The sequence below is a fragment of the Micropterus salmoides genome, unplaced genomic scaffold (assembly GCF_014851395.1).
Source record: "Micropterus salmoides isolate LMB-PRFRI ecotype aquatic unplaced genomic scaffold, ASM1485139v1 Ms_hic_scaffold_9, whole genome shotgun sequence".
NCBI classification, from domain to species: Eukaryota; Metazoa; Chordata; class Actinopteri; order Centrarchiformes; family Centrarchidae; genus Micropterus; species Micropterus salmoides.
The window spans coordinates 3,760,258-3,785,445 of record NW_024044681.1 but is presented as its reverse complement, the minus strand read 5'-3'; the positions used below and the strand labels follow the sequence as shown (position 1 = coordinate 3,785,445).

The 25,188-nt window shown below is 42.3% G+C and overlaps 1 protein-coding gene across 1 annotated transcript; it reads right to left on the bottom strand.

Moving 5' to 3' along the window:
• Nucleotides 1–3,590: 3,590 nt before the first annotated feature.
• Nucleotides 3,591–24,481, bottom strand: LOC119895444 (NLR family CARD domain-containing protein 3-like). The gene is made up of 9 exons (XM_038708579.1): nt 24,422–24,481; nt 23,080–23,441; nt 16,365–16,504; nt 14,293–16,168; nt 12,056–12,232; nt 9,882–10,058; nt 7,013–7,186; nt 5,005–5,178; nt 3,591–3,788 (listed from the first exon to the last, which is right to left on the bottom strand). Exons 2-9 carry the CDS (start codon nt 23,361–23,363, stop codon nt 3,779–3,781), a joined length of 3,012 nt encoding a protein of 1,003 aa, XP_038564507.1. The 5' UTR covers nt 23,364–23,441; nt 24,422–24,481; the 3' UTR covers nt 3,591–3,778.
• Nucleotides 24,482–25,188: the final 707 nt, after the last annotated feature.

The window sequence follows — 25,188 nt, the reverse complement described above, 5'->3', positions numbered from 1 at the left end:
TCTGGCTGGCTGATGGCTTAGTTCAGGGCTGGGGGGACTTTTTCTTTGGATCTTTATGTTCATGCTCCACATTATAAGAAGAGGAAATGAGGAGTCCACACACTGATTTAGGATGTGAGAAGTTGCACTGAAAGATCTTTTGGATCTCATCTCTCTGTCTCTCAGCGGGCTGCCAAAGCTGGACTGAGAGAACTGCTGTCTTCACAAGTCAGGACTTTTTCTTCCTTTAACATGAACAATAAATTAAATGATGGAAAGAATCTGTTTTGTTTCAGTTCCAACTAAAGTGCTTTAAACTAAATGAACTAAATGTTCTTTTCCAGACTTCTTGTCCTGGTTTTGGCTTTTGTGTTGAATGATTGTTATTTCCAGCTTTATTTTGTTCTCCCCTTCCTCTTGTGTCTGTGTTGGCTTCACTTGTGTTTTCCTGCTTGTGTGATTGTTTGCTCCTCCTCACTTGGTTTCACCTGTGTCTCCTTAATCACCGCTCTTGTCTTTAGATATTCTCGCTGTGTTCGTTGTCATTTGTCGGCTCGTCTTCGTTCTCGGTCTGCTTTGTCTTTTTCCTTCTTGGTCGAGCGTCTCTGCAGGTCTCCTGTACCTGTGGAGGATTTATTGTGGATTTTGTGTTTTGCTTTTTGTCTGTCTCCTGTTCCTGGATTATTGTTTTCATGTTGGATTGTGTTACGACCCCTCCCTCTTCCTGCTTCCTTCTCCTGCAGGAGGCTGCCTGGGCTGGGCAATCATCTGTGCAGCTCTCTTCAGAGCTTATTTAGCCAGGACTGATCAGTCTTTTGCTGTCTCTCCTCCTAGGCCGGCGTCTGACTGGGTTTGTTTTGTGTCTTTCTTTTTAGTTTATCCTGACAACACACACACATACATTTTACTCATCCATTCACTGCTGACACAACTGATAGTCATACTTTGCCACACCACATATTATTGGTGATCATTTGACCCTTCTTTTACTTTTATAATAAATCATACCATTGGCATGTGTTACGGGTACCGGCCAGCGGCACCCATAAGCAGGTGAAATACAGGAAAAAGGGTGAGACAGAGAGAGACGTGGTGTTTCCTCGCTGAAATCTCCGCAGTTATTTATTGATTTACATTTCCTTTATACTATCAGAATCATCTTTATTTCAATTTCTCAGTATTTCTCAGTACCGTACATGCCTTGTCTTCTCGGACACATTGTTCATGTTCTTAACATAACATGCAATAAAACTCCAAACACAAAATTATACATATTTCACAACCATTTCCATATTCGTCTGTCCAAATACTTTTGGCTATTACTACAGTGCAACATACACTGGATAACCTGACGCCACAAAATATGACTCTCTACTCGCTGACAATATAACAGTATTCATCACTAAAACATGTAAATACATAACACCATTTCCAAAATATTCCAACATGCTACATATCGTTTATTGAGCCAGCCAGTATAATATCCTAACCTAAAACAGTGGAGACGTGTGGCCCACACGAGCATCTTACGCTAACATGCTATTAACAGAGCAAACCGCGCCGCTATCGTTACTCTCGGCGGGACTCGTGTGAAACCGTATCTCCAAAACCTGCTCATTTTACTCTTATACTTTAACTCAACTTATCTCTCAGCATTCACTAAAAACCTACAGTGATTTATGTGATGTTCTAACGTTACTAACCTGAAATACAGGGAAAAGGGTGAGACAGAGAGACACGTGGTGTTTCCTCGCTGAAATCTCCGCAGTTATTGAGGGAAAACAGCGGAGCATGCGCTCTTGGTCATGGTCCCTGAGGGTAAACCAGTCTCACACTGCCACCTACTGCCGGGAGGCTGCTACAGCAGGCCAATCTTTCACATTTCCACAATCATGTTACTTGTTTTACAGCACATAAAATATAGATATAACTTCAGCTGATCTTATACCATAAAATCAAACACCAATGTGATTACACTCTAGTGGGCATCACACATGCAAACCTGTTGTCTCACCTGCTTTTTGTCACGGGCTTAGAGCTGGCTTGTGACGAAAGGATCTGAATATTTCTCCACCACTGACACACACAGTGAGTGAGTTGAATTCTTATTAAAGGCCAGCCTGTCTTGAATGAATGCCATTGTTTAATAAAGAGGAAAGTTTACCTGCTGTATTTTTAAATTCTGTTTTTCATATCAGCAACCCAAGACAGTGTTTGTCCTTTGGCAGGACAGATGATCCTTTTAGGCAGTAAAAGCTTCAGTTTGGTTCTAAAAGATGTTTCAGTGTGAAGCTGTGATGAAAACAAGCCTGCATTAAACTCGAGCAGGTATCAGCAGAGGGTTTCTTATTGGGAGTCAAAATAAAATGTGGAAAGCTCAGACAGGAAGTCTATTCTAAGCTTTTTTTCTTTAAGATCCTAAAACTGATTCAACCATTTACACTCTGGATTGTTTCTGTTTCAAAGAACTCTTCTTTCTCCATCAGAATACTTCAACCCAGTAAGTAGTAAGTACAACAACTGGGCCATTTCCACCAACATCTATGGGTTTTTTCTGCAACAATACAAACTGTCACAATCTGAGAAAACAGAACAAATATATACATGTACATCGTCTTAATCACTAATAATCACACTAAAAGGTTTAGAGTTAGTACTTTTATATTTTTTTCTGATTAGTTTCATGTCAAAATAAAAAAATCTGATATAACAAGTTACTAAAATGTTCTGGTGTTCAGTGTGACACCAAGGCTTAAGAAAGCACTGGCTTTTGACTAAAATCCAGAGATATTTCAGAGACTAAAAGCCACTAATCAATATTTTTATATTAACGGATCAAACGAGGAGGTGAAAACAAAAGAGGGCGTTCATAGTGAGTTTTCTGCAACAACATAATCTGTTGGGATATCCTAGAAAACAGGAGTATTTTAAAAAGATAACATATACATACATACAATCTTGCACTAATAACAATGGACTGAAGTTTGGAGTCAGAATGGTGTCTCAGTTTGTAGAACTCAGTGAAGCTTCCATTGAATCCAAACTTTCTACAGTTTTATCTTCTTGTTTCTGTGTTACAAACTTATCTGTTAAACTGAGAGAAAAGTCTGGTGTTAGTGGTAATAAGCAGAACTTCAGAGAGGGAACTCTATGCATGCAGGCTGGTTGCTGCTTTTTCACATGAACTACAAAAATGTGAAATATAACGTGGAAATTAACTGTAAATCTCCATCAATCCACAAGGTGGAGCTGCAACAGAAAGCAAAGCAGAAAAGTCGATTTAAATAAGTGTTAATCTGCAGTTCTGTTGTCAGAAACAGAACTAATCTGCAGAGGCTCTTTGGGTTCAGAACATCTGAATGAATTAAACAGACAGAATCAGGTCCAGGTGGAGGTCCAAGTGGAGGAGGTGTCTGAGTGTGCAGCAGAAGGAGTGGAGGAGTCTCAGTGTGTCTGCAGAGACTGTGTAGAAGGACAGAGCAGCAGCAGAGCAGTCCAGATCCACTGATGATACTCTGTCACATCCAGAGGAACACACAGGGAGGATGGTGGACTTGACTTTGTGTCTGACAGTGGAGCTGATCTCAGAGCAGTTCAGACTGCAGCACTGTTGGGATTCCTCTGTCAGTCACTGCTGGATGAAGCTCTCCTCTCCACTCTACCTCCCAGTAACATGGCCCAGTCAGAGCCTCTCCACACACAAGCTGATGCTGCTGCTTCAACCTCTCTGGATCATCAGGACACAGCTGATCCTCTCTCAACACCTCCACCTTTCTCATCCCTCACACTCTGACAGAGATCACCACCAGCTGATGAGAGAAGAAGACAGACAGCAGAAGTCATAAATCAGAGTTTACAGAGACTCCCTTCATCAGCTGTCAGTCAGTGATGCAGCACATCCAGTATAAAGACCAGCAGGGACTTCAGTCCTGTTCAGAGCAGAAGTGGAGTGGTTGTGTAGCGTATCCAGCTTCATTTCAGCTCTCACATTTAAGAGTAGGCTTAAGACTTTCCACTTTGATAAAGCTTATAGTTGGGGCTGGCTCAAGTGAGTCCTGAACCAGACCTTAGTGATGCTGCTATAGGCCTAGACTGCTAGGAGATGATGCACTGAGCTCCTCTCTCCTTCTCCATCTGGATGCATTCTTTTCCCATTACTTTGGGCATCAGGTCTGTTTACTCTGCAGGTTTCACTCAAGTACACAGTGGAAATAAAGTGCTGAGAGTCCCTGAACGCATCATGACTGCAGAGACAGAGAGATATTCACTGCTCACTGTAATGATGGATTTACTGCTGTTAGGGCTCAAAGCTGTTAAAAACAGCGGCTCAGTCACATTTGAAGATTTCAGCTACTTTTGAAATATTACAGGACAAATCTGTAAATATGGAGTCTGTTCTAAAAACATTTGGACCAAACTAAAGACACATGGACAGATATAAATTTGATGTTAAAGGTCCTACATGTTCATACAAAGACTGAACAGCTAAACATCAGCTGTGCTTACTGGACTTCAGCAGAGGTTCTGGTCTGTAAAAAGACCACATGGTTACTAAATTAATGATGGTTCTCTGAAATAAGAGCCAGTGATTTGCAGGCTTCAGTCAGACTGATCTCAGAGCTGTGACAAAGATGAACTGATCAATAGTTGATCAAGTGTTGAAATGAGTGAACAAACACTTTGAGATCAGATTTGACAGTTTGATGAATGAGGACCACTGTCTCTATACATCTTGTGATGCTGTCAGCTGGAATCCAGCTTTATTTCCTGGAGACATGAACACAACAACAACAGTCGTCTTCACATCAACTCAAACACATGATCACTGCCTGTTCTCTCTCTCTCTCTGTCTTTCTGTCCAATCCTGAAGCCTGTCACCATTCTCCTCTCACAGCTTCACTGAGGAAAGCAGCCGCTGAGAAGGTTGGAGGTTTAGAGGAAATACTGGATCTCTGCTTTGATACTAACTGTGTTTAGTACAATACTGCTGAAACCAGCATGGACTGACTCCAACCCTCTACTGACCTCAGAGTCTCCAGTCTGCAGTGTGGACTCTCCTTCAGATCAGACAGCAGCTTCACTCCTGAATCCTGCAGCTCGTTTCCTCTCAGGTCCAGCTTTCTCAGATGGGAGGGGTTGGATTTCAGAGCTGAGGCCAGAGAAGCACAGCTGATCTCTGACAAACTGCAGAACCTCAATCTGAAAAAATAATAAATTATGTAACTTTAGAAGACAATGTTCCTGCTTGAAATCATTCAGTGTTTAATAATCTGTTCAGAGCTGAAGAAGGTTTAGAATGTAGAAGTTTATAAAATGGAAACTCCAAACACCTGAACCCAACAGGATGCAGGTTCAAACTGTAAAATATAAAAAGTACAGAAGGCAAAAATGGTGTCTGACCTCAGAGTCTCCAGTCTGCAGTGTGGACTCTCCAGAAAACCACACAGCAGCTTCACTCCTGAATCCTGCAGCTTGTTGTTACTCAGGTCCAGCTCTCTCAGATGGGAGGGGTTGGACTTCAGAGCTGAGACCAGAGAAGCACAGCTGATCTCTGACAACCTGCAGCCCCTCAATCTGAATAAAGAATAAATGATGGAGATAAAAATCCATTTCTAATCCAATCAGATGTGTTCAGGTTTTAAATGTGGAGCTCAAAATTACTATGTCCTAATCAATAAGCTTCTACCTCAAATGAGTAGAGGGACTTTGTCATTGTGTTATTGTGGATCATCATAATGTCAGCCTTCTACAGACATCATCCAAATGTCAGCACAACATTCATACACCTATTCATGTCAACACAGATCAATAACATGCTGCTGATCTCAGGTCTGTGTGTGTGTGTGTGTGTGCTGGAGGATCAATATCCGTGACCAGAAATTCTTTGTGAAAACACATTGAAACCACCAGAAAGCGAAGAAATATTTCTACGTCAAGCAGTAAACTTGAGCAGTTTAAAACAAATATTAGTTCAGAGGATCTTCTGTATACAGATGTGACCATTTACCAAAAATTAGAAACATTCATTTACTTTAACGACTAACAGCGGACATTTTCTACAGTTTCTTTAAGAAACACAAGTCTTTGTGACTGCAGGCTAAATTTAGTACAAGAAACATGAAAACATGAACAAAAGGACATTTATAACCTTATGGATGGAAGTTATGTATGAACAGAAATTAGGTTGATGAATTGATCTAACAGAAACAGAGAGTCAGTGAACTGACCTCAGAGTCTCCAGTCTGCAGTGTGGACTCAGTCCAGCAGACAGCAGCTTCACTCCTGAATCCTGCAGCTCGTTGTCACTCAGCTCCAGCTCTCTCAGATGGGAGGGGTTGGACTTCAGAGCTGAGGCCAGAGAAACACAGCTGATCTCTGACAAACTGCAGTCTCCCAATCTGAAAAAAGAATAAATGGGGATAAAAATCCATTTCTAATCCGATCAGATGTGTTCAGGTTTTAAATGTGGAGCTCAACATTAATATGTCCTAATCCAGTGTTTCCCAACCCTCTCCTGGAGGAACACTAGTTCTGCATGTTTTAGATCTCTCCCTGCTCCCACACAGCTGATTCAAATGATCATCTCGTTATGAACTGCTAAAGCTGTTTAATCAGCTGTGTGGGAGCAGGGAGAGATCTAAAACGTGTGTGTTCTGAAGGATCAATATCAGTGATCAGAAATTCTTTATGAAAACACTTTGAAACCAACAGAAAGCAAATAAATATTTCTACGTGAAGCAGTAAACTTGAGCAGTTTAAAACAAATATTAGTTCAGAGGATCTTCTGTAACAGATGTGACCATTTACCAAAACTTAGAAACATTCTTTTACTTTAACGACTAAAAGCGGACATTTTCTACAGTTTCTTTAAGAAACAAGTCTATTAAACCAGTAGACTAAATTTAGTACAAGAAACATGAAAATATGAACAAAAGGACATTTACAACTTTATGGATGGAAGTTATGAAAAGAAATTAGGTTAAATTGTTAACATATCAGATCTACAATAGTAACAGAGAGTCAGTGAACTGACCTCAGAGTCTCCAGTCTGCAGTGTGGACTCTCCAGAAAACCACACAGCAGCTTCACTCCTGAATCCTGCAGCTTGTTGTTACTCAGGTCCAGCTCTCTCAGATGGGAGGGGTTGGACTTCAGAGCTGAGGCCAGAGAAGCACAGCTGATCTTTGATAAACTGCAGCCCCTCAATCTGAATGAAGAATAAATGATGTAACTTTAGAAGACAATGTTCCTGCTTGAAATCATTCAGTGTTTTAATAATCTGTTCAGAGCTGAAGAAGGTTTAGAATGTAGAAGTTTAGAAAATGGAAACTCCAAACACCTGAACCCAACAGGATGCAGGTGCAAAGATTAGTAAAATACAAAAAGGTAAATAGAGCTCTCATTAATATTAATGACAACATGCTGCTACTTCAATAAAGACGTAGTGACTTCACCTCTTAAACTCTGCAGCTCCACCAGTGGCTCCATCTATACAAACTCATGCTGTGCAGCCAAACACAAAGAAAAACCCACAGAAACTGATTTAAGATTCCACTCAAGATCCCAAAGTTTCCAAAGAGGCCAAACATGTCAGGATGAACTTTGGGGAAATGTGAACAAAAGGCACCTACAGTCGGTAGAAAAAGTCTACACACCCCTGTTAAAAAGCCAGGTTCTTATGATGTAAAATAATGAGACAAAGATAAATCATGTCAGAACTTTTTCCACCTTTAATGTGAACAATTCAATAGAAAAACAAACTAAAATCTTCGAGGGGGAAAAATGAACAATAAAAACCTTACAATAACCCGGTTGCATAAGTTTGCACACCCTCTTATAACTGGGGATGTGGCTGTGTTCAGAATTAACCAATCACATTCAAACTCAGGTTAACTAGAAGACATTACACACCTGCCATTATTTAAAGTGACTCTGATTAATCACAAATAAAGTTCAGCTGTTCTAGGAGGATTTTCCTGATATTTTCTTAGTTGCATCTCCGAGCAAAAGCCACGGTCCGCAGAGAGCTTTCAAAGCATCAGAGAGATCTCATTGTTGAAGGACAAGTCAGGAGACGGGTACAAAAGAATTTCCAAAGCATTAGATATACCATGGAACACAGTGAAGACAGTCATCATCAAGTGGAGAAAATATGGGACAACTGACATTACCAAGAAGTGGACGTCCTTCCAAAATTGATGAAAAGACAAAAAGAAAAGTGGTCAGGGAGGTTAGGCCAACAGCAACATTAGAGGAAATGCAGAAATGTGTGGCAAGTACTGGCTATGTGGTACATGTGACAACTATCTCCCCTATTCTTCATATGAATGGGCTATGGGGTAGGGTGGCAAGACGGAAGCCTTTTCTTACAAAGAAAAACATCCAAGCACGGCTGGAATTTGCAAAAACAAACATCATGTGGGACTTGATGTTTGTTTTTGCAAATTCCAGAAACCCACAGAAACTGATTTAAGATTCCATTCAAGATCCCAAAGTTTCCAAAGATGCCAAATATGTCAGGATGAACTTTGGGGAAATGTGAACAAAAAGCATCTACAATATTTCTCTTAGGAATAGTGGAGTTATCAAATCAAAGCTTCTTCACTTCAAACTATTCAGTCAGTGTAAGCATCATATAGCTTCATAACAATGTTTGAAAAAGCAAATACTGAATCTATTTGTTATTGTCTGATAGTTGAAATAGAGATTATTTATTTCTTCAATTCATGAATTCATGTAGTTTTATTATCATTTCTTTAAAAACATGATGTGGTATAGAAGCTGAAAATCAGGAGTTTAAGAGGTTCAGAGTAAATTATCCAGTGGAGATTTGTTATATCTTGTTATATTAAGCTTTTAAATGCGGAGCTCAACATTGCTCTGCCACAGTCAATGGACTAAACCACTGAAGCAAAGAGACTTTAGCATTAAGATCCTCAGTGTGGATCAGTATAATATCAGCCTTACATCTGCACTTTAGTGTCACCACAACTTTCACATCATATTAATCTCAGCACAGAAGGCAAAAATGGTGTCTGACCTCAGAGTCTCCAGTCTACAGTGTGGACTCTCCAGAAAACCACACAGCAGCTTCACTCCTGAATCCTGCAGCTTGTTGTAGCTCAGGTCCAGCTCTCTCAGATGGGAGGGGTTGGACTTCAGAGCTGAGGCCAGAGAAGCACAGCTGATCTCTGACAAACTGCAGAAACTCAATCTGAAAAAAGAATAAATGATGAAGATTAAAATCCATTTCTAATCCAATCAGATGTGTTCAGGTATTAAATGTGGAGCTCAACATTACTATGTCCTAATCAATGAGCTTTTCCCTAAAATGAGTAGAGGGTCTTTGTCATTGTGTTATTGTGAATCATCATAATGTCAGCCTTCTACAGACATCATCCAAATGTCAGCGCAACATTCATACACCTATTCATGTCAACACAGATCAATAACATGCTGCTGATCTCAGGCCAGTCTGGAATAATGATCAAACATCAAATCATAACAATCATGTGTCACTTGATGAAAAATACTAAGACAGATGTTTTCTATAGAATGGCTGATATGAAATAAAAATACTTTATGAAATGAATAAGACTTGAAGAAAATCCAAAACCTTGCAGAGCTCTTTAACACCTGACCGAGCACTTCTGATGCTCATTTCAAAGCACAGATTTAGACTCTCCTCATCACCACTGTCATCTCCATCAACACACAGCTGACTGACTGTGAGCTTCATCCTCAGTCGTCTTTAGAACTGGATCAACGAATCAATGAATCCACTTTGAGTTCAGACTAAATTTGGAGCCAAACTCTTCAGACTGACAAACTTTTAAAAAGATTTGTGCTGGATTTAAATTTGGTAGATATACACAGAACAAGAGCAGAATACATGAACTGACCTCAGAGTCTCCAGTCTACAGTTTGGACTCTCCAGTCCAGCAGACAGCAGCTTCACTCCTGAATCCTCCAGGTTGTAGTTTCCACTCAGGTCCAGCTCTCTCAGATGGGAGGGGTTGGACTTCAGAGCTGAGGCTACAACTTCACAGTGAGTCTCTGAGAGTCCACAGTCACAAAGTCTGTGATGACAAAGAATATAAAACTTAAAATATAATACAATCTGACACTTTATTCTAAAAATAGACTGTGCATTTTACATCACAAAGCACACTAACATGAGAGGCTGCAGCTTAACTGCTCAACCATTGATCACAAGGTTTGTGGTATGAAACTTGAGCTCCTGTCCACATGTACAAGTGTCCTTGGGCAACATAATGTACCACATTATTACTGCTTTGGACAAAAGTGTCTGCCAAATTAATGTAATGTGAACATGTCCTATTGTGATTAACAGGTGCTGTGATTTGTGTTTGTTAAACTTTAACGTGATGTTCACTGAGCTGTAAAATCACTGCAGGTTGGAACTGCACTCGTATGGATTTACCTCAGTCATGTGCTTGTGTGTGTTTTGTGCATCTTATGTCACTCCATCTGCTTTTCATCTGCCACTAAATTCATTTAATGACTCCTGTTGCATTGATAGTATAATTAGTACTAAAGACTGTATTATCACCATTTTATTGGTAATAGTTTTTCTCAAGTGGAGTTCAGCTGTTTAACAGCATCATTTCTTCTGAGCTCGGTGATGATAAAATCCCTCCTCTGAACTGAAGCTGCTGAGCTCTCCTTCACTGGCAGAATGAACCTGGAGGCCGTCCCAGCAGCTGATTGTGTAATGAGCTGCTGTCTGAGGAAACCAGCTGCTAAATACACAAAGACTGTGGCTGCACATTCAATGAAAGCCACAGTGGAAATGTGTGTGTTACAGATACCGCACTGCAGCACCCAGAAACTGTTGGATTTGTCCTGAAATACAGGAAAGAATGATGAGACAGGGAGACGTGGCCTGTCGCTGCTGAAATCTCCTCATTTAGGAGGAAAACCAGTGGAGCATGCGCTCTTGATTACAGTCCCTGGGTAAACCACAGTCTCACAGCGCCACCTACTGTCCACAAACTGCTGCAGCAGATTTAACATTTTGGTTTCCAAACCATATTACTCATAGAAACAGCAAAGAAAGTCCTTTTCAAAAGAGGAAACATACAGATATAAACTCAAATTATCAAACACCATCAAATCTAATAATTCCATTCACACAGATGTGCTCACACTCTAGTGGGCATCACATGTGCTGCTGTTTTCTCTGCATATCTTGCCTTTAGTGTTGCTGCTGTGAAATGGTGCAGAAAGGAAACACATTGTCTGACAGTTTGTGTTTGCAAACTGATATTATTTCTCACATTAAGTTTTAAAAACTCTCCATCAGTGAACATCACTAAATTATCTTTGGAATTTACCAGTTTACAGACCAGTCCATTCAAATCCTACCAGAGAGAGAGCTTCCTTACTGTTTCTAAATCAAACTCATTTCTAATGCAGCAAAACACATGAAGAGACATTCATTGTTGGAACTAAAGAATGTAAAGTGGCATCTTTTATTCAATGAGGATGGAGAGGGGGACATCATCCAAATGTCAGCACAACATTCAAACACCTATTCATGTCAACACAGATCAATAACATGCTGCTGATCTCAGGCCAGTCTGGAATAATGATCAAATCAGACATGTTGGTACTTTGGTTACTTTCATTCTCTTCTGTTTCTTCTAATTCATAACAATCATGTGTCACTTGATGAAAAATACTAAGACAGATGTTTCCTATAGAATTCCAAAATGGCCGATATGAAATAAAAATACTTTATGAAATGAATAAGACTTGAAGAAAATCCAAAAACTTGCAGAGCTCTTTAACACCTGTCCCAGTACTTCTGATGCTCATTTCAAAGCACAGATTTAGACTCTCCTCATCACCACTGTCATCTCCATCAACTCACAGCTGACTGACTGTGAGCTTCATCCTCAGTCGTCTTTAGAACTGGATCAACATGAATCCACTTTGAGTTCAGACTAAATTTGGAGCCAAACTCTTCAGACTGACAAACTTTTAAAAAGATTTGTGCTGGATTTAAATTTGGTAGATATACACAGAACAAGAGCAGAATACATGAACTGACCTCAGAATCTCCAGTCTACAGTTTGGACTCTCCAGTCCAGCAGACAGCAGCTTCACTCCTGAATCCTGCAGGTTGTAGTTTCCACTCAGGTCCAGCTCTCTCAGATGGGAGGGGTTGGACTTCAGAGCTGAGGCCACAACTTCACAGTGAGTCTCTGAGAGTCCACAGTCACCAAGTCTGTGATGACAAAGAATATAAAACTTAAAATATAATACAATCTGACACTTTATTCTAAAAATAGACTGTTCATTTTGCATCAGAAAGGAAATTAACATGAGCGGCTGCAGTTTAACTGCTCAACCATTGATCACAAGGTTTGTGGTATGAAACTTGAGCTCCTGTCCACATGTCCAAGTGTCCTTGGGCAACATAATGTACCACATTATTACTGCTTTGGACAAAAGTGTCTGCCAAATGACTGTAATGTGAACATGTCCTATTGTGATTAACAGGGTGCTGTGATTTGTGTTTGTTAAACTTTAACGTGATGTTCACTGAGCTGTAAAATCACTGCAGGTTGGAACTGCACTCGTATGGATTTACCTCAGTCAAGTGCTTGTGTTTATTTTTGCACCCTTGATGCATCTTATGTCACTCCATCTGCTTTTCATCTGCCACTAAATTCATTTAATCACTCCTGTTGCATTGATAGTATAATTAGTACTAAAGACTGTATTATCACCATTTTATTGGTAATAGTTTTTCTCAAGTGGAGTTCAGCTGTTTAACAGCATCATTTCTTCTGAGCTTGGTGATGATAAAATCCCTCCTCTGAACTGAAGCTGCTGAGCTCTCCTTCACTGGCAGAATGAACCTGGAGGCCGTCCCAGCAGCTGATTGTGTAATGAGCTGCTGTCTGAGGAAACCAGCTGCTAAATACACAAAGACTGTGGCTGCACATTCAATGAAAGCCACAGTGGAAATGTGTGTGTTACAGGTACCTCCCTGCAGCACCCAGAAACTGTTGGATTTGTTCTGAAATACAGGAAAGAATGATGAGACAGGGAGACGTGGCCTGTCGCTGCTGAAATCTCCTCATTTAGGAGGAAAACCAGTGGAGCATGCGCTCTTGATTACAGTCCCTGGGTAAACCACAGTCTCACAGCGCCACCTACTGTCCGCAAACTGCTGCAGCAGATTTAACATTTTGATTTCCAAACCACATTACTCATAGAAACAGCAAAGAAAGTCCTTTTCAAAAGAGGAAACATACAGATATAAACTCAAATTATCAAACACCATCAAATCTAATAATTCCATTCACACAAATGTGCTCACACTCTAGTGGGCATCACATGTGCTGCTGTTTTCTCTGCATATCTTGCCTTTAGTGTTGCTGCTGTGAAATGGTGCAGAAAGGAAACACATTGTCTGACAGTTTGTGTTTGCAAACTGATATTATTTCTGCTTTAAAAACTCTCTCTCTCATCACTAAAGTATCTTTGGAATTTACCAGTTTACAGACCAGTCCTTTCAAATCCTAACAGAGAGAGAGCTTCCTTACTGTTTCTAAATCAAACTCATTTCTAATGCAGCAAAACACATGAAGAGACATTCATAGTTGGAACTAAACAATGTAAAGTGGAATCTTTTATTTAATGAGGATGGAGAGGGGGGTGTTCTGTTTGCTCTTCAAGACGGAGGATGGCCTCCCCTCACATCCTCTCAAATCAAACAATAATCAGAGATATTGTATAAAGTGTGAAAATGGACAGAACAGTCCTTCATATGAAATAGCTCCCAAACTGCAGAGAAAAAATAGAAGATCAATAACTCCAAACATAAAATAAATCCAACAGATACGACATGTCTGTGTGTCTGTATAGAAGAAGAACAAGAAACAGACACAGTATAGAAACAGAGTGCAGACACTGGATCAGTGGAAAAATAAAAAGACTGCTGGGATAAAATGATGACTGTCAAAACATTTTCAGCACAAACTCTTAATCCTCAAGTTTTCCTGCTGGATTTGTATCAAGCCTCCATCACCCAAAGAAAGACAGAAGATGATAGAAGATACTTGTGTCACTAACTTGATGGATAGAAACACAGAAATGATGTTTGTAGACATTTGGAGTTTAACACATGTAGAATTATTTCAATAAGCAGCTTTAATACTAGTTTAGGAAACTTTTATACTGTGGAGGTTTTATATTGAGCGAGTGTGTAAAGTGTGGATCTTTACTGTAATACTGATGCTTCAGCTTTACAGTGCTGATAATCACATCTGGACTTACCGAAACTTTCTGCAGTTCCTCACAGCTGGAATCAGTCTCCGTCGTCCCTGGTCTGATGTGTTGTACTTCTTCAGGTCCAACTCATCCAGAACCTCCTCTGACATCTGCAGCATGTAGGCCAGAGCTGAGCAGTGGAACACAGAGAGTTCCTTCTCTGATCTGTTCTCTGACTTCAGGAACTCTTGGATCTCCTGATGTACTGAGTGGTCGTTCATCTCCGTCAGACAGTGGAAGATGTTGATGCTTCTGTCAGGAGAGATCTCATCACTGTTCATCTCCTTCAGGTTGTTGATGGCTCTCTGGATGATTTCTGGACTGTTGTCTGTCCGACCCAGCAGGCCTCTTAAGAGTCTCTGGTTGGACTCCAGAGAGAGGCCATGAAGGAAGCGAACAAACAGGTCCAGGTGGCCATTTTCACTTTTGAGAGATTTCTCCATGGAACTCTTTAGGAAGACATCCAGGGACGGGTAAATTTTTTTCTGTATGGTTCCATTCACGAAGACAGCCAGGGACGGGCTACGTCTGTCATTGATTCCAAAGTAATTGTTTTTGTATGTCCAGTCTTTCCTCAGGAAGTCCTCCAGTCTCTCTGTGTTTCTGCTGGTGTAACAGTGGAACATGTAGACTGCAGCCAGAAACTCCTGAACGCTCAGATGAACAAAGCAGTAGACTGTTTTCTGGAAGATCACACTCTCTCTTTTGAAGATCTCTGTACAAACTCCTGAGTACACCGAGGCCTCTGTGACATCAAGACCACACTGCTCCAGGTCTTCTTGGTAGAACATGATGTTTCCTTTCTCCAGCTGTTCAAACGCCAGCCACCCCAGCTTCCTAAGAACCTTCCTGTCAGCCTCCGTCAGCTTCTTTGGACTCGTCTCATGTCCCTCATCGTACTTCTGCTTCTTCTTCTTTATCTGAACCAGCAGGAAGTGTGAGTACAGGTCAGTCAGGGACTTGGGCAGCTCTCCTCTCTGCTCTGTAGTCAACATGTGCTCCAGAACTGTAGCAGTGATCCAGCAGAAGACTGGGATTAGACACATGATGTGGAGGCTCCTGGAGGTCTTGATGTGTGAGATGATTCTGCTGGACAGCTCTTCATCACTGACTCTCCTCCTGAAGTACTCCTCCTTCTGGGCGTCAGTGAAGCCTCGTACTTCTGTTACCCTGCCGACACACGAAGGAGGGATCCGATTGGCCGCCGCAGGTCTGGAAGTTATCCAGACGAGAGCCGAGGGAAGCAGATTCCCCTCGATGAGGTTTGTCAGCAGCAGGTTGACTGATGACTTCTGTGTGACATCAGACACAACCTCACTGTTGTGGAAATCCAATGAAAGTCTGCTTTCATCCAGGCCGTCAAAGATGAACAACAGTTTCCAGACGGCGAGCTTCTCTGCTGGGACCTTCTGTAATGTTGGATGGAAAACATGGAGCAGCGTGAGGAGACTGTGCCGCTCATCTTTGATCAAGTTCAGCTCCCTGAACGAGAGCAGAACGAGCAGACCGACATCTTGGTTTTCCGAGCCCTCTGCCCAGTCCAGAGTGAACTTCTGCACCGAGAAGGTTTTTCCAACGCCAGCGACGCCGTTGGTCAGAACCACTCTGATGGCTCTCTGTTGGCCAGGTAAGGCTTTAAAGATGTCCTGGCACCTGATTGGAGTGTCATGGAGGGTCTTCTTCTTGGAAGCTGTCTCAAGCTGCCTCACCTCATGCTGGGTATTAACCTCTTCACTCTGTCCCTCTGTGATGTAGAGCTCAGTGTAGATCCTGTTGAGGAGGGTTCCACTTCCTGTTTCATCACTTCCTTCAGTCACACGTTCACATCTCCTCCTCAGACTGATCTTATGTTCATCTAAAACCTCCTGCAGACTGCCATCCACTGTCACAGAAGAAAGAATCATTAGTAGGAATTATTCATTAGTACCAACATAAAAACAACCAGTAAGAAAAATGAATCCTATTGAAAATGTTTCTGATTGGCTGAGACAGCAACATTTTAAATGCTGCGAGGCAAAGAAAGCCAAGAATCCTGTTTTCAGACATGAGGACATCAGCAGACAGATGGACAGTCTTACTTTGTACAGAGCTGCTCTGACTGGCTGTCTGCAGTCCAGCTCTGGTTCTGGATCTGTCTCCACACTGGGGACAGGAGGAGTGTCCTGATGAAGCAGACTGGTCCCAGTATGAGGCGATGCACCGTCTGCAGAACCAGTGTCTGTACTCACAGAGAGGGAGAAATTGAAATTTAACAATACATTTATTAGAAAAGGTTACAAAACTACAACAACATTCATTAAAGATTCACAGAATCCAAATTATCTCAGTACACTTCCAAAAAGCAGTTCATCATCTACACCCCAACAAAGAACATTCTTGTAACACCACATACTGGAAAAACTTTCCAGATCCTTCATCATTCGATAATAATTCAAATTTGTTTATAAACGGCTTTCAACATCTTTACAAACATGAGCACAGCATCATCATCCACAGTTTTCTTTTTCCTGCTCATATAAAACAGCCGAAAATAACTAACCCTAACCCCAAGATAAATATAAATACTAAATATTTTATAAAATATAAAAGCATTTAATTTTATTCTTTTGAGAGTACCTGTACCACAAAATGAACATACGTTTAGAAAAAACCTCCCCAAACAGTTCAAAAATATATTCCAACATTTCAAACAGTGGCAGCAATCGAGAACCCTCCATGAAACAATGAAAAACAGTCTCACGATTAGTGCAACATGGACCATCATGGCTAACATCAGAGTTAATGACAGAGACAAAAGCATTCACAGACACAATACCATGTAAAATCCTCCACTGCAGGTCAGCAGCTCATTTAATCAATGGTGGTCTATACAGCGCTCTCCGCTCAGGTCCAACACTATCACTAGTGAGCCCTCCATGGAGTGTCAGCTCTGCCATTTCATTTGTCCCTCTGCAAAATCTTAACAAAAGTTTTATACATCAGTTTTCTGTTGACATCTTGGAAAGAAAACTCAGGGGAGATCTCACTTTTTAAAACCGGTCCTGTGCGGTTCTTAAAATCTGGGGAAATGTTCACTGAAGGGAAAACATCATTCTCATCAGGTTCAACAAAACCATCACAATACCGGTTCAACAAAGTCCGCTCACCGCCCGTGAGAGCTTCTCTCCATTTACTGAGCAACAGAGCAATAACACGAGTGGAATTCACCACTAGACAGGAGGCAAGAGGAGCTGCATAATCCAAGCCTGCTCCTGCAAGCTGAACTACATGTCCCAGAGTCACAACATTAGAGGGACAGAACCGCCTGAGAAGAGTTGGCCCCACCTGACAGACTGCACTGAACCGTGATCCATGACTGACTGGTTCCTGAAGCAGCCAGTATAGTGAGCTCCATCAGAAACAAAGATTTGTTCAGTCCAAGTCCACCTAACTGAGTCAGGATAGTACAAACCAACGGCCTCCACACTAAATCAGTAGGACCGCACAGAAACCTGGAAACGGAAAGTAGCCCCCATGCTGCTGAGGTGGATCAGGCCTTCTCCTCCATCGTCCTTTGGCAAACACAGCACACTCTGAGGCCCCCAGTGTAGTTTGTCCCAGAAAAAGTCAAGAAGAAGAGCCTGGATATTTGACAGCAGGTCAGGTGGGGGGTCAACGCAAGACAGGCGATGCCATAAAGTGGACGAAACCTTCCCAATTTAACCCCCCAGGCAGGCTTTGCTGTTTCTCCAGAGAGAACACACAGAGCTTCACTTTTATCCCAGTTAACTTTGGCAGAAGATAAAGAGCCAAACTGAACTACATCCCTCACCAACATGTCCATGTCCTGCTGAGTATCCACTAGGATGACCAGGTCATCTGCAGAGGCTGACAGCTTTAAGGGTGCATTACAACCTGGAATGGTCAATCCCTGAAGGTCACATCTAAGTTTATACAACAAAGGCTCAAAAGCTAAAGAATATAACATGCCAGAGAGGGCACAACCGTCTAATTCCCCTTTGGACTTGAAAAGGAGCGCTTAAGCACACTCTGAATGTCACAGTACAAAACATTAACTTTATCAATGAAACAGGACCAAAGTGAGCCATAAATAGTCGTGCTCAACACGATCAAAGGCTTTTTCTTGATCAACAGAAATTATTCCAGCTTTGAGGCCAAACAACTTACAGATCTCTAAAAAGTCTTGAATCAAAACAGTTATCAGAAATCAACCTGCAGGTGCACAGTAAGTCTGATCACAGTGAATCACTTTGTCCTTCACTTTGCTCAGCCTGGTTGCCAACGCCTTAGAGAGGAGCTTATAATCTGAGCAGAGCAGTGACACAGGTCTCCAGTTTTTGATAAACTGCAGGTCACCCTTCTTAGGCAGGAAAGTAAGGACCGCCTTTCTGCAGCTCAGTGGCAGACGCCCTCCAGCAAGACTGTCACTCAGTACTGCCAGCAGATCCTCCCCCACCACTGACCAGAAAGACTTACAGAAGTCTATTCCGGGAGCTTTCCCACTTTGCATGCTCTGCAGAGCTGCATAGAGATCATCAGAAGAAAGAGCTGCTTCCAGCTCTACGTTACTCTGCTGCTCGACCTGAGGAAGAACAGTGTAGAAGCTCTGGGACACTGCCTGCTCCTCTCTGTGCTCACATTTAACCAGGTGGCTGTAAAAACTGACGGCATGTTTACAAATTGCTGTATGATCAGTCAGCACCTGCCCAGTGTCACCCTTTAAACTGTGAATGAACCTTTTCTGTCCATTCTTATGCTCCAGACCAAAGAAAAAGTGTGATGAACATCCATGTGGGCTACATTTTGGAAACAGGACCTAACGAGGGCCCCCTGAGCTGATGTAACGGGTGTGTGAAGGATCACTCACGAGATTACTTCTTTTTCACAATTTATTGGCTCCTGTAGAACACAATACACATTAATTGCCTTCTGGCTTCCTCTTACTGCACCTCTGCTTCCCTCAGCGGTGCAAAACGAGACTGCGTGAGCGTATTTAAAATACATTACTTTAACACATACAGGAGGCATTTTGCTCAGAGTGCACACTACTCAGAGAGCGATTAACACTTCTTAGCTTCAAGTCTCTGAGTGTGGCGTTGGTCTCCTGTGGCTTCAGCTAAGTCTCTGAGCTCCTCCACCTGAGACTCCAGAGCTGTAACTGAACTCATCAAGGCTTTTGTGACATTCTGAATGTACTGCTGACAGAATTTTCTTATCAGAACTTTTCCAAAATCCCACCATTGTTGTAAAGAAATAACATCAGATTTGTGTTTTGGTGGTTTTTCCTAAAAAGACAAAAGTATCTTTAAAATATCTTCCAATAAAGCTGTGTTAAAATGCCCTACTGGCTTTTACACACTTTATAAAAGACAGAAACTGTTAGCGAGTGATCAGAAAAACCAACAGGGCTGATCCAAAAACTTTTACATTAAATACATTAAACTGATGTTTAAAACGATCGAGCCTGGCCACAGACAGTAAGTTATCCTTAGCATGTGTCCAAGTGTCGCTGCTCGCCATGAAAACCTCTCCACACATCACACAGCTGCTGAGCTTCCATAAGCTGAATCAGGCGAGTGCAGGAAGCGACATGAGGCTCTGCATGGTTCCTGTCTAACCTGCTGTCCTCAGTACAGTTAAAATCTCTACCAATAAATAAATATTCCTCACTGCTACATTTCCCAATAACTTCATTCAATACATCTAGAAACACGACTCTCTCGACTCTAACAACTGGAGCACAGATAGTAATAAACACAGTTTTTACTTTCTCATACACTGCTCTTTATTTCAACAGAAGGCCTTCAATGACCTCTTCAGACTCCACGGACTGAGTAATAAAGTTTTTCCAAGCCCACAACTGTTACTAGTTTTATGAGTTAAGAAGGATTCACCAGCCCATTCTCTCCTCCAGTCAGCCTCATTATCAGCAGAACTGTGTGTCTCTTGTACAAAAATAACATCTAACGTTTTTAGAGATAACAGCTTGAAAAGAGAAGCCCTTTTCCCATCATCCCTTGCTCCATTTAAGTTCAAGCTGCCTATACGCATCTCCCCCATAACATACAAAAAAAGTTGTAATACAGAAACCAAAGAACAAAACAAGAGAAAAAAAGAAAGATTCTGAACCTTATTCATCATCTTCTAACTGCTTTTTGACCTTTTGAACTAGTTTTTTAATACGGTAAGTTTCCTGGACAGTGAAAGCTTTCTCTCCCAGGACTCCAGGAGTTCTCAGAAAAGCCTTCACTGAATCAAGGAAGAGCTGCAAATCAGGAAACACTTTCTCCTGCAGAAAACTCTTAATGCTTGTTAAAGAATAGCCGCTCTTCTTGTGAGTCAACGTCTGTGAGGAGGCCAGAGACTCCACATCACTCTCCTCATCACCTTCACTTTCACCTGACTGCTGACACTCTGAGGAGAAGCTTTCTTCACTTTACAAGCAGACTGACACTCTTTTTATTATCTTTAGACAAATCTTTATCCACCAGCATCTCACTTTCCTCCTCCAGAGAACATTCTGCCTCTCCTGCTTTAGTCTGTGTGTTAATGCTGTCAGTGTGTGACGGCTCACTGACCTCTACTACGACATCTTTAATAGCAGAACTTGAACAAGCTGCACCAGAACCGGCAGCACCAACGTCGCGGCTGGCTGGGCCACCCCTCACACTTTTATCCGGTTTTACAGTCTGGACCTTCCTTCTGCACCCGGCACCCGTGCGCTCTCCTCCTAGTCGTGCCGTCAGGTTCTGCACGCTGGGGGCAGGCGGGGTTTCGGTGCGGCCTAAGTGGGTATCTCGTTCCCATAGTGTCGTCACCGACACAGTTCGAGTTCCCTTGAAGGGGAACGTCTCGGGTTATGCATGTAACCCTTGTTCCCCGAGAAGGGGAACGAGACACTGCGTCGGTCCGCCACACCTCACCCCGCCTGGAGTGCCTTGCTTCATAGAAAGGGCCTGTGTGTCCTAAATGTGTCCTATGTGCCGGCGTGCTTATATACCCCCTCCGGTTATGCTGTCACACACTACTGGTCTAGTAACACCAATAGGATTGGAGTAGTTTCATTCATAGTTCAGCCCTGCCACGCCCAGAGGCGTTCCCATAGTGTCGTTACTGACGCAGTGTCTCGTTCCCCTTCTCGGGGAACAAGGGTTACATATGTAACCCGAGACATTCCCAAACCACCAGAAACTGAAACCTCAGCACCTGAACCATCAGGACCTGGAATAGCATCAACAGAACCAGCTGTCCCCTGATGCCCAGCCTGTTGTGTACCCTGTGTATTCCCCTCCTGTGAACTCTGAACTGTCCTCTTGTGTATTTCCTTCCTGTGAATTCTGTGTATGTTCATGCAGTCTCACTGTTATTAGCCTCAGCATATTGTTTTTGTGGACAGGAGCAGACAGTATGGCCCTCCACTCCACAGCCAAAGCACTTCATTCTCTCTGAAGAGGCATAAACAATGTAATCAAAGTCATCCACTCTAAACTTCAATATTAAGTTTAGCTCCTCAGTGTTATTTTTCAAAACCATAAAGTCCTGCCTTCTAAAGGAAACAACGTGTTTAAGATGCAGTGATTTACAGCCCAGAGGGATCGATTTAATTGGGGACATTAGCTGCCCGTACCTCGCCAGTTCTCTTTGTAAGATTTTGTTACTAATAAACGGAGGAACTTTGGACAAAATGATCTTTTTGGCCGGATTAACTAGCGGCACCACCTGAACAAAGGTGTCATCACCACACCTTGCTCGACAACCACGCTGACTTTATCAACACTATGCAGTGTCACAGCTGTCGCTGTCACCTTTGTTTCCCCTTTTCCCTGTCTCACCTCTACCAAGTAGGCTGTGTCCCTGGGGAATGAAGACCCGCCTACTTCGTGGTTTCTGGGGTGCTGACATCTGTCCTGCCCATTGGTTCCCTCTGGTTCCATTTAACCAATGGCTCGTCACCACGTTAATTACCTCCGGCTCATAAGGAGAGTCCACCTGTTGCTCCAGGCAGCTTGTCACCGCCTGTTGACTTGTGTGCCGCTGGTATTGACTGCATAGCCTGTCTGTTAGTTGTACTTTGTATTTAGGGAAACATTTGCATACCTTTGAATGTTAGCTCCACATTGGGTGCAGTGGAGAAATTATTGTTTTGTTTACTATTGTGTTAGTTTTCACCAGGTGGAGTGGGTGCTGTGCTCTTTGTGTTCTTTTGTAGCAAGAATCAACTCTGCTTAAAACGATAGATAGGTACAGGCCTCCTTTTGAGGACCTTTTTCTTTTAACTTGGTTTGTTATTTTCGCAGCACCCTCGTCCACCCTCCTTTTGTTTTTTTTGTTACCTGTCTACATCACTTCTGTTACCAATAAAAGTTACCTTGTTAAGATCTACCAGTTGTGCCTATATGTTTATGGCCCCCACACCCCTAGACCAACAGGGGGTCGTAACAGCAGAAAGATGACGACTCCATTGTCCATTCTGGAAGTGGACTTCACACTTTCGAAGCCGACAATTTCTCAGCTGGACAAAGTTTAACTCCGTGAGTTGGCATGACCCTGGTGACAGGGGTCATTACCGCTCAGGAACTCACCCGCTACAAACTAAACAAACAGCACTACTAACATACAAACAAACAAAAATAGAAAATATAGAAACACACTCATGCCAAGAGACAGAGAGAGAGAAAGAATGGTAAGTGTAGATGTGATTTCGTTGCTCATGAAGCCTAATGTTACTCTACATTTGGCAAACAGCAAAACATTAGGAGCAAACACTGAATGAGTTAGTAGCAGTTCTCTTACCTTGTGTCTGAGGGTCCAGGTTCAGTACTGAAGTCTAGAGGACGACCTTTGGACCCGTCACTCTTCATAGACAGACAGCTGGATCCTGTGTCTGAGGGTCCAGGTTCAGTACTGAAGTCTAGAGGACGACCTTTGGACCCGTCACTCTTCATAGACAGACAGCTGGATCCTGTGTCTGAGGGTCCAGGTTCAGTACTGAAGTCTAGAGGACGACCTTTGGACCCGTCACTCTTCATAGACAGACAGCTGGATGCTGCAGACTCTGCTCTGTCCTCCTCTTCCATCTTCTGGACTTCAGTTCAGGTGTTCTTGTTGTTCCAGCACAGCTGGTGTGTTGTCTGTGTTCAGGATTAGATTCTGGTCTAAATGGTGACAGGTAGGAAATACAGCCAGTAAATCTGAAACATGTTGTCCAGCTTTATATTGTACACCGATCGATCGATGTCGGTCGATCGACCGTATCGATGACCCGGGCCAACGACCCCACTGAGGTTAAATAGCTGAGTTTCCCTGCCAGTCAGTCAGAACTGAAGAAGTCCTTTGGATGAGGGACGAAACGTCTTCCAGTAGCTTCAACCAAGTCCTGTTGCCCTTGATTTTAACCTTCGTTGGATAACTATGACCTGGATGACTGAGAATCTTCATAGACATTTATATTGTACAGCTACAGTAACACGGTTCACTCACATTTTACATGCATTTACTGTCATCACTGTCCAACCTGCTCACACAGCCACACAGCTGTGACCATAGACCACGTATTACCCTTTACATGGTCTACACCTCTCCCTGCTGGTTTTAGTTTCTAGGCTCCGCCCCTGCTTCCAGCTCCTGGGCCTGTTTGCTAAATGAGTTCCACTGGCGTCTAATTTGGAGGAAAGAGCTGAATCGTAGGAAGATGGTTGATACAGTTGGTGGATCACAGGCTAATCTGAGCAGACAGTATCAGGCAGCCACAGCTGACCTATATGGCAAGCCACTATTTATCAGTAAAGTTCTGTTCATAATTTTCTACTTACCTACTATCAATTATTTTTTCTATTCCTTAATACCTTGATATTCAAAGTGAGCAATTATAACAAAAGAATTTCCTCTCGGGGATCGATGAAGTATTTCTGAATCTGAACCGATGAGCACGAGTAACCCCAGACTCACACAGGCGGCGTGTGCCACGCCGCGTTATGGCTGCACCACGCAGGGCTGCGCAGAGACCTTTGGAAGGGCAGGTGCTCAAATTATAAAAGGGGCACATGGAACAAGGATTTAAAAAGGGCAGTTCTCAAAATATCAATACAGAATACCCAGGTCTTGCTTTAAAACACTGTGGGCTGACATGACTTACAGTTGCTGTTGAGGAGGTTGCTGCTGCTGTTCTTCTTGTTGCTGCAGATGTTACTGGTGGTGATCTGTGACTACAGATATTATAACAAACATAGGAAATATATTAGCTGATTAAACAAATATGTGTCCATGACAAGATGTTGGTTGCTGACAATGTTGCTGACTGACCTGCTGTAGTGCTGCAACTGCTGCCAAGGCTGACTATGAGAGCTGCAGGGAGAGGAAAAAAATAAAAATAATCTGGGAAGGAAACAGTACTGGGAGAAAGGACTAGGTTGGCCAAGGCAGGGGGTAAGTGTGAGACAAATCTACAGACAGGTGTGTGTGTGTGTGTGTGTGTGTGTGTGTGTGTGTGTGTGTGTGTGTGTGTATACAGTGGGTACGGAAAGTATTCAGACCCCTTTAAATTTTTCACTCTTTGTTTCATTGCAGCCATTTTCCAAAAATCAAAAAAGTTCATTTTATTTCTCAGTAATGTACACTCAGCACCCCATCTTGACAGAAAAAAACAGAAATGTAGAAATTTTTGCAAATTTATTAAAAAAGAAAAACTGAAATATCACATGGTCATAAGTATTCAGACCCTTTGCTCAGTATTTAGTAGAAGCACCCTTTTGATCTAATACAGCCATGAGTCGTTTTGGGAAAGATGCAACAAGTTTTTCACATCTGGATTTGGGTATCCTCTGCCATTCCTCCTTACAGATCCTCTCCAGTTCTGTCAGGTTGGATGGTAAACGTTGGTGGACAGCCATTTTCAGGTCTCTC

Excerpts from the sequence above, each read along its gene's own strand:
- LOC119895444 (XM_038708579.1), bottom strand. The coding sequence starts at position 23,363 with ATGGAAGAGGAGGACAGAGCAGAGTCTGCAGCATCCAGCTGTCTGTCT. Across the intron at positions 16,169-16,364 it reads TCAGAGCAGCTCTGTACAAA|TGGATGGCAGTCTGCAGGAG; the intron begins GTAAGACTGTCC and ends CTTCTGTGACAG. Across the intron at positions 5,179-7,012 it reads TGCAGACTGGAGACTCTGAG|ATTGAGGTTCTGCAGTTTGT; the intron begins GTCAGTTCACTG and ends TTATTTTTTCAG.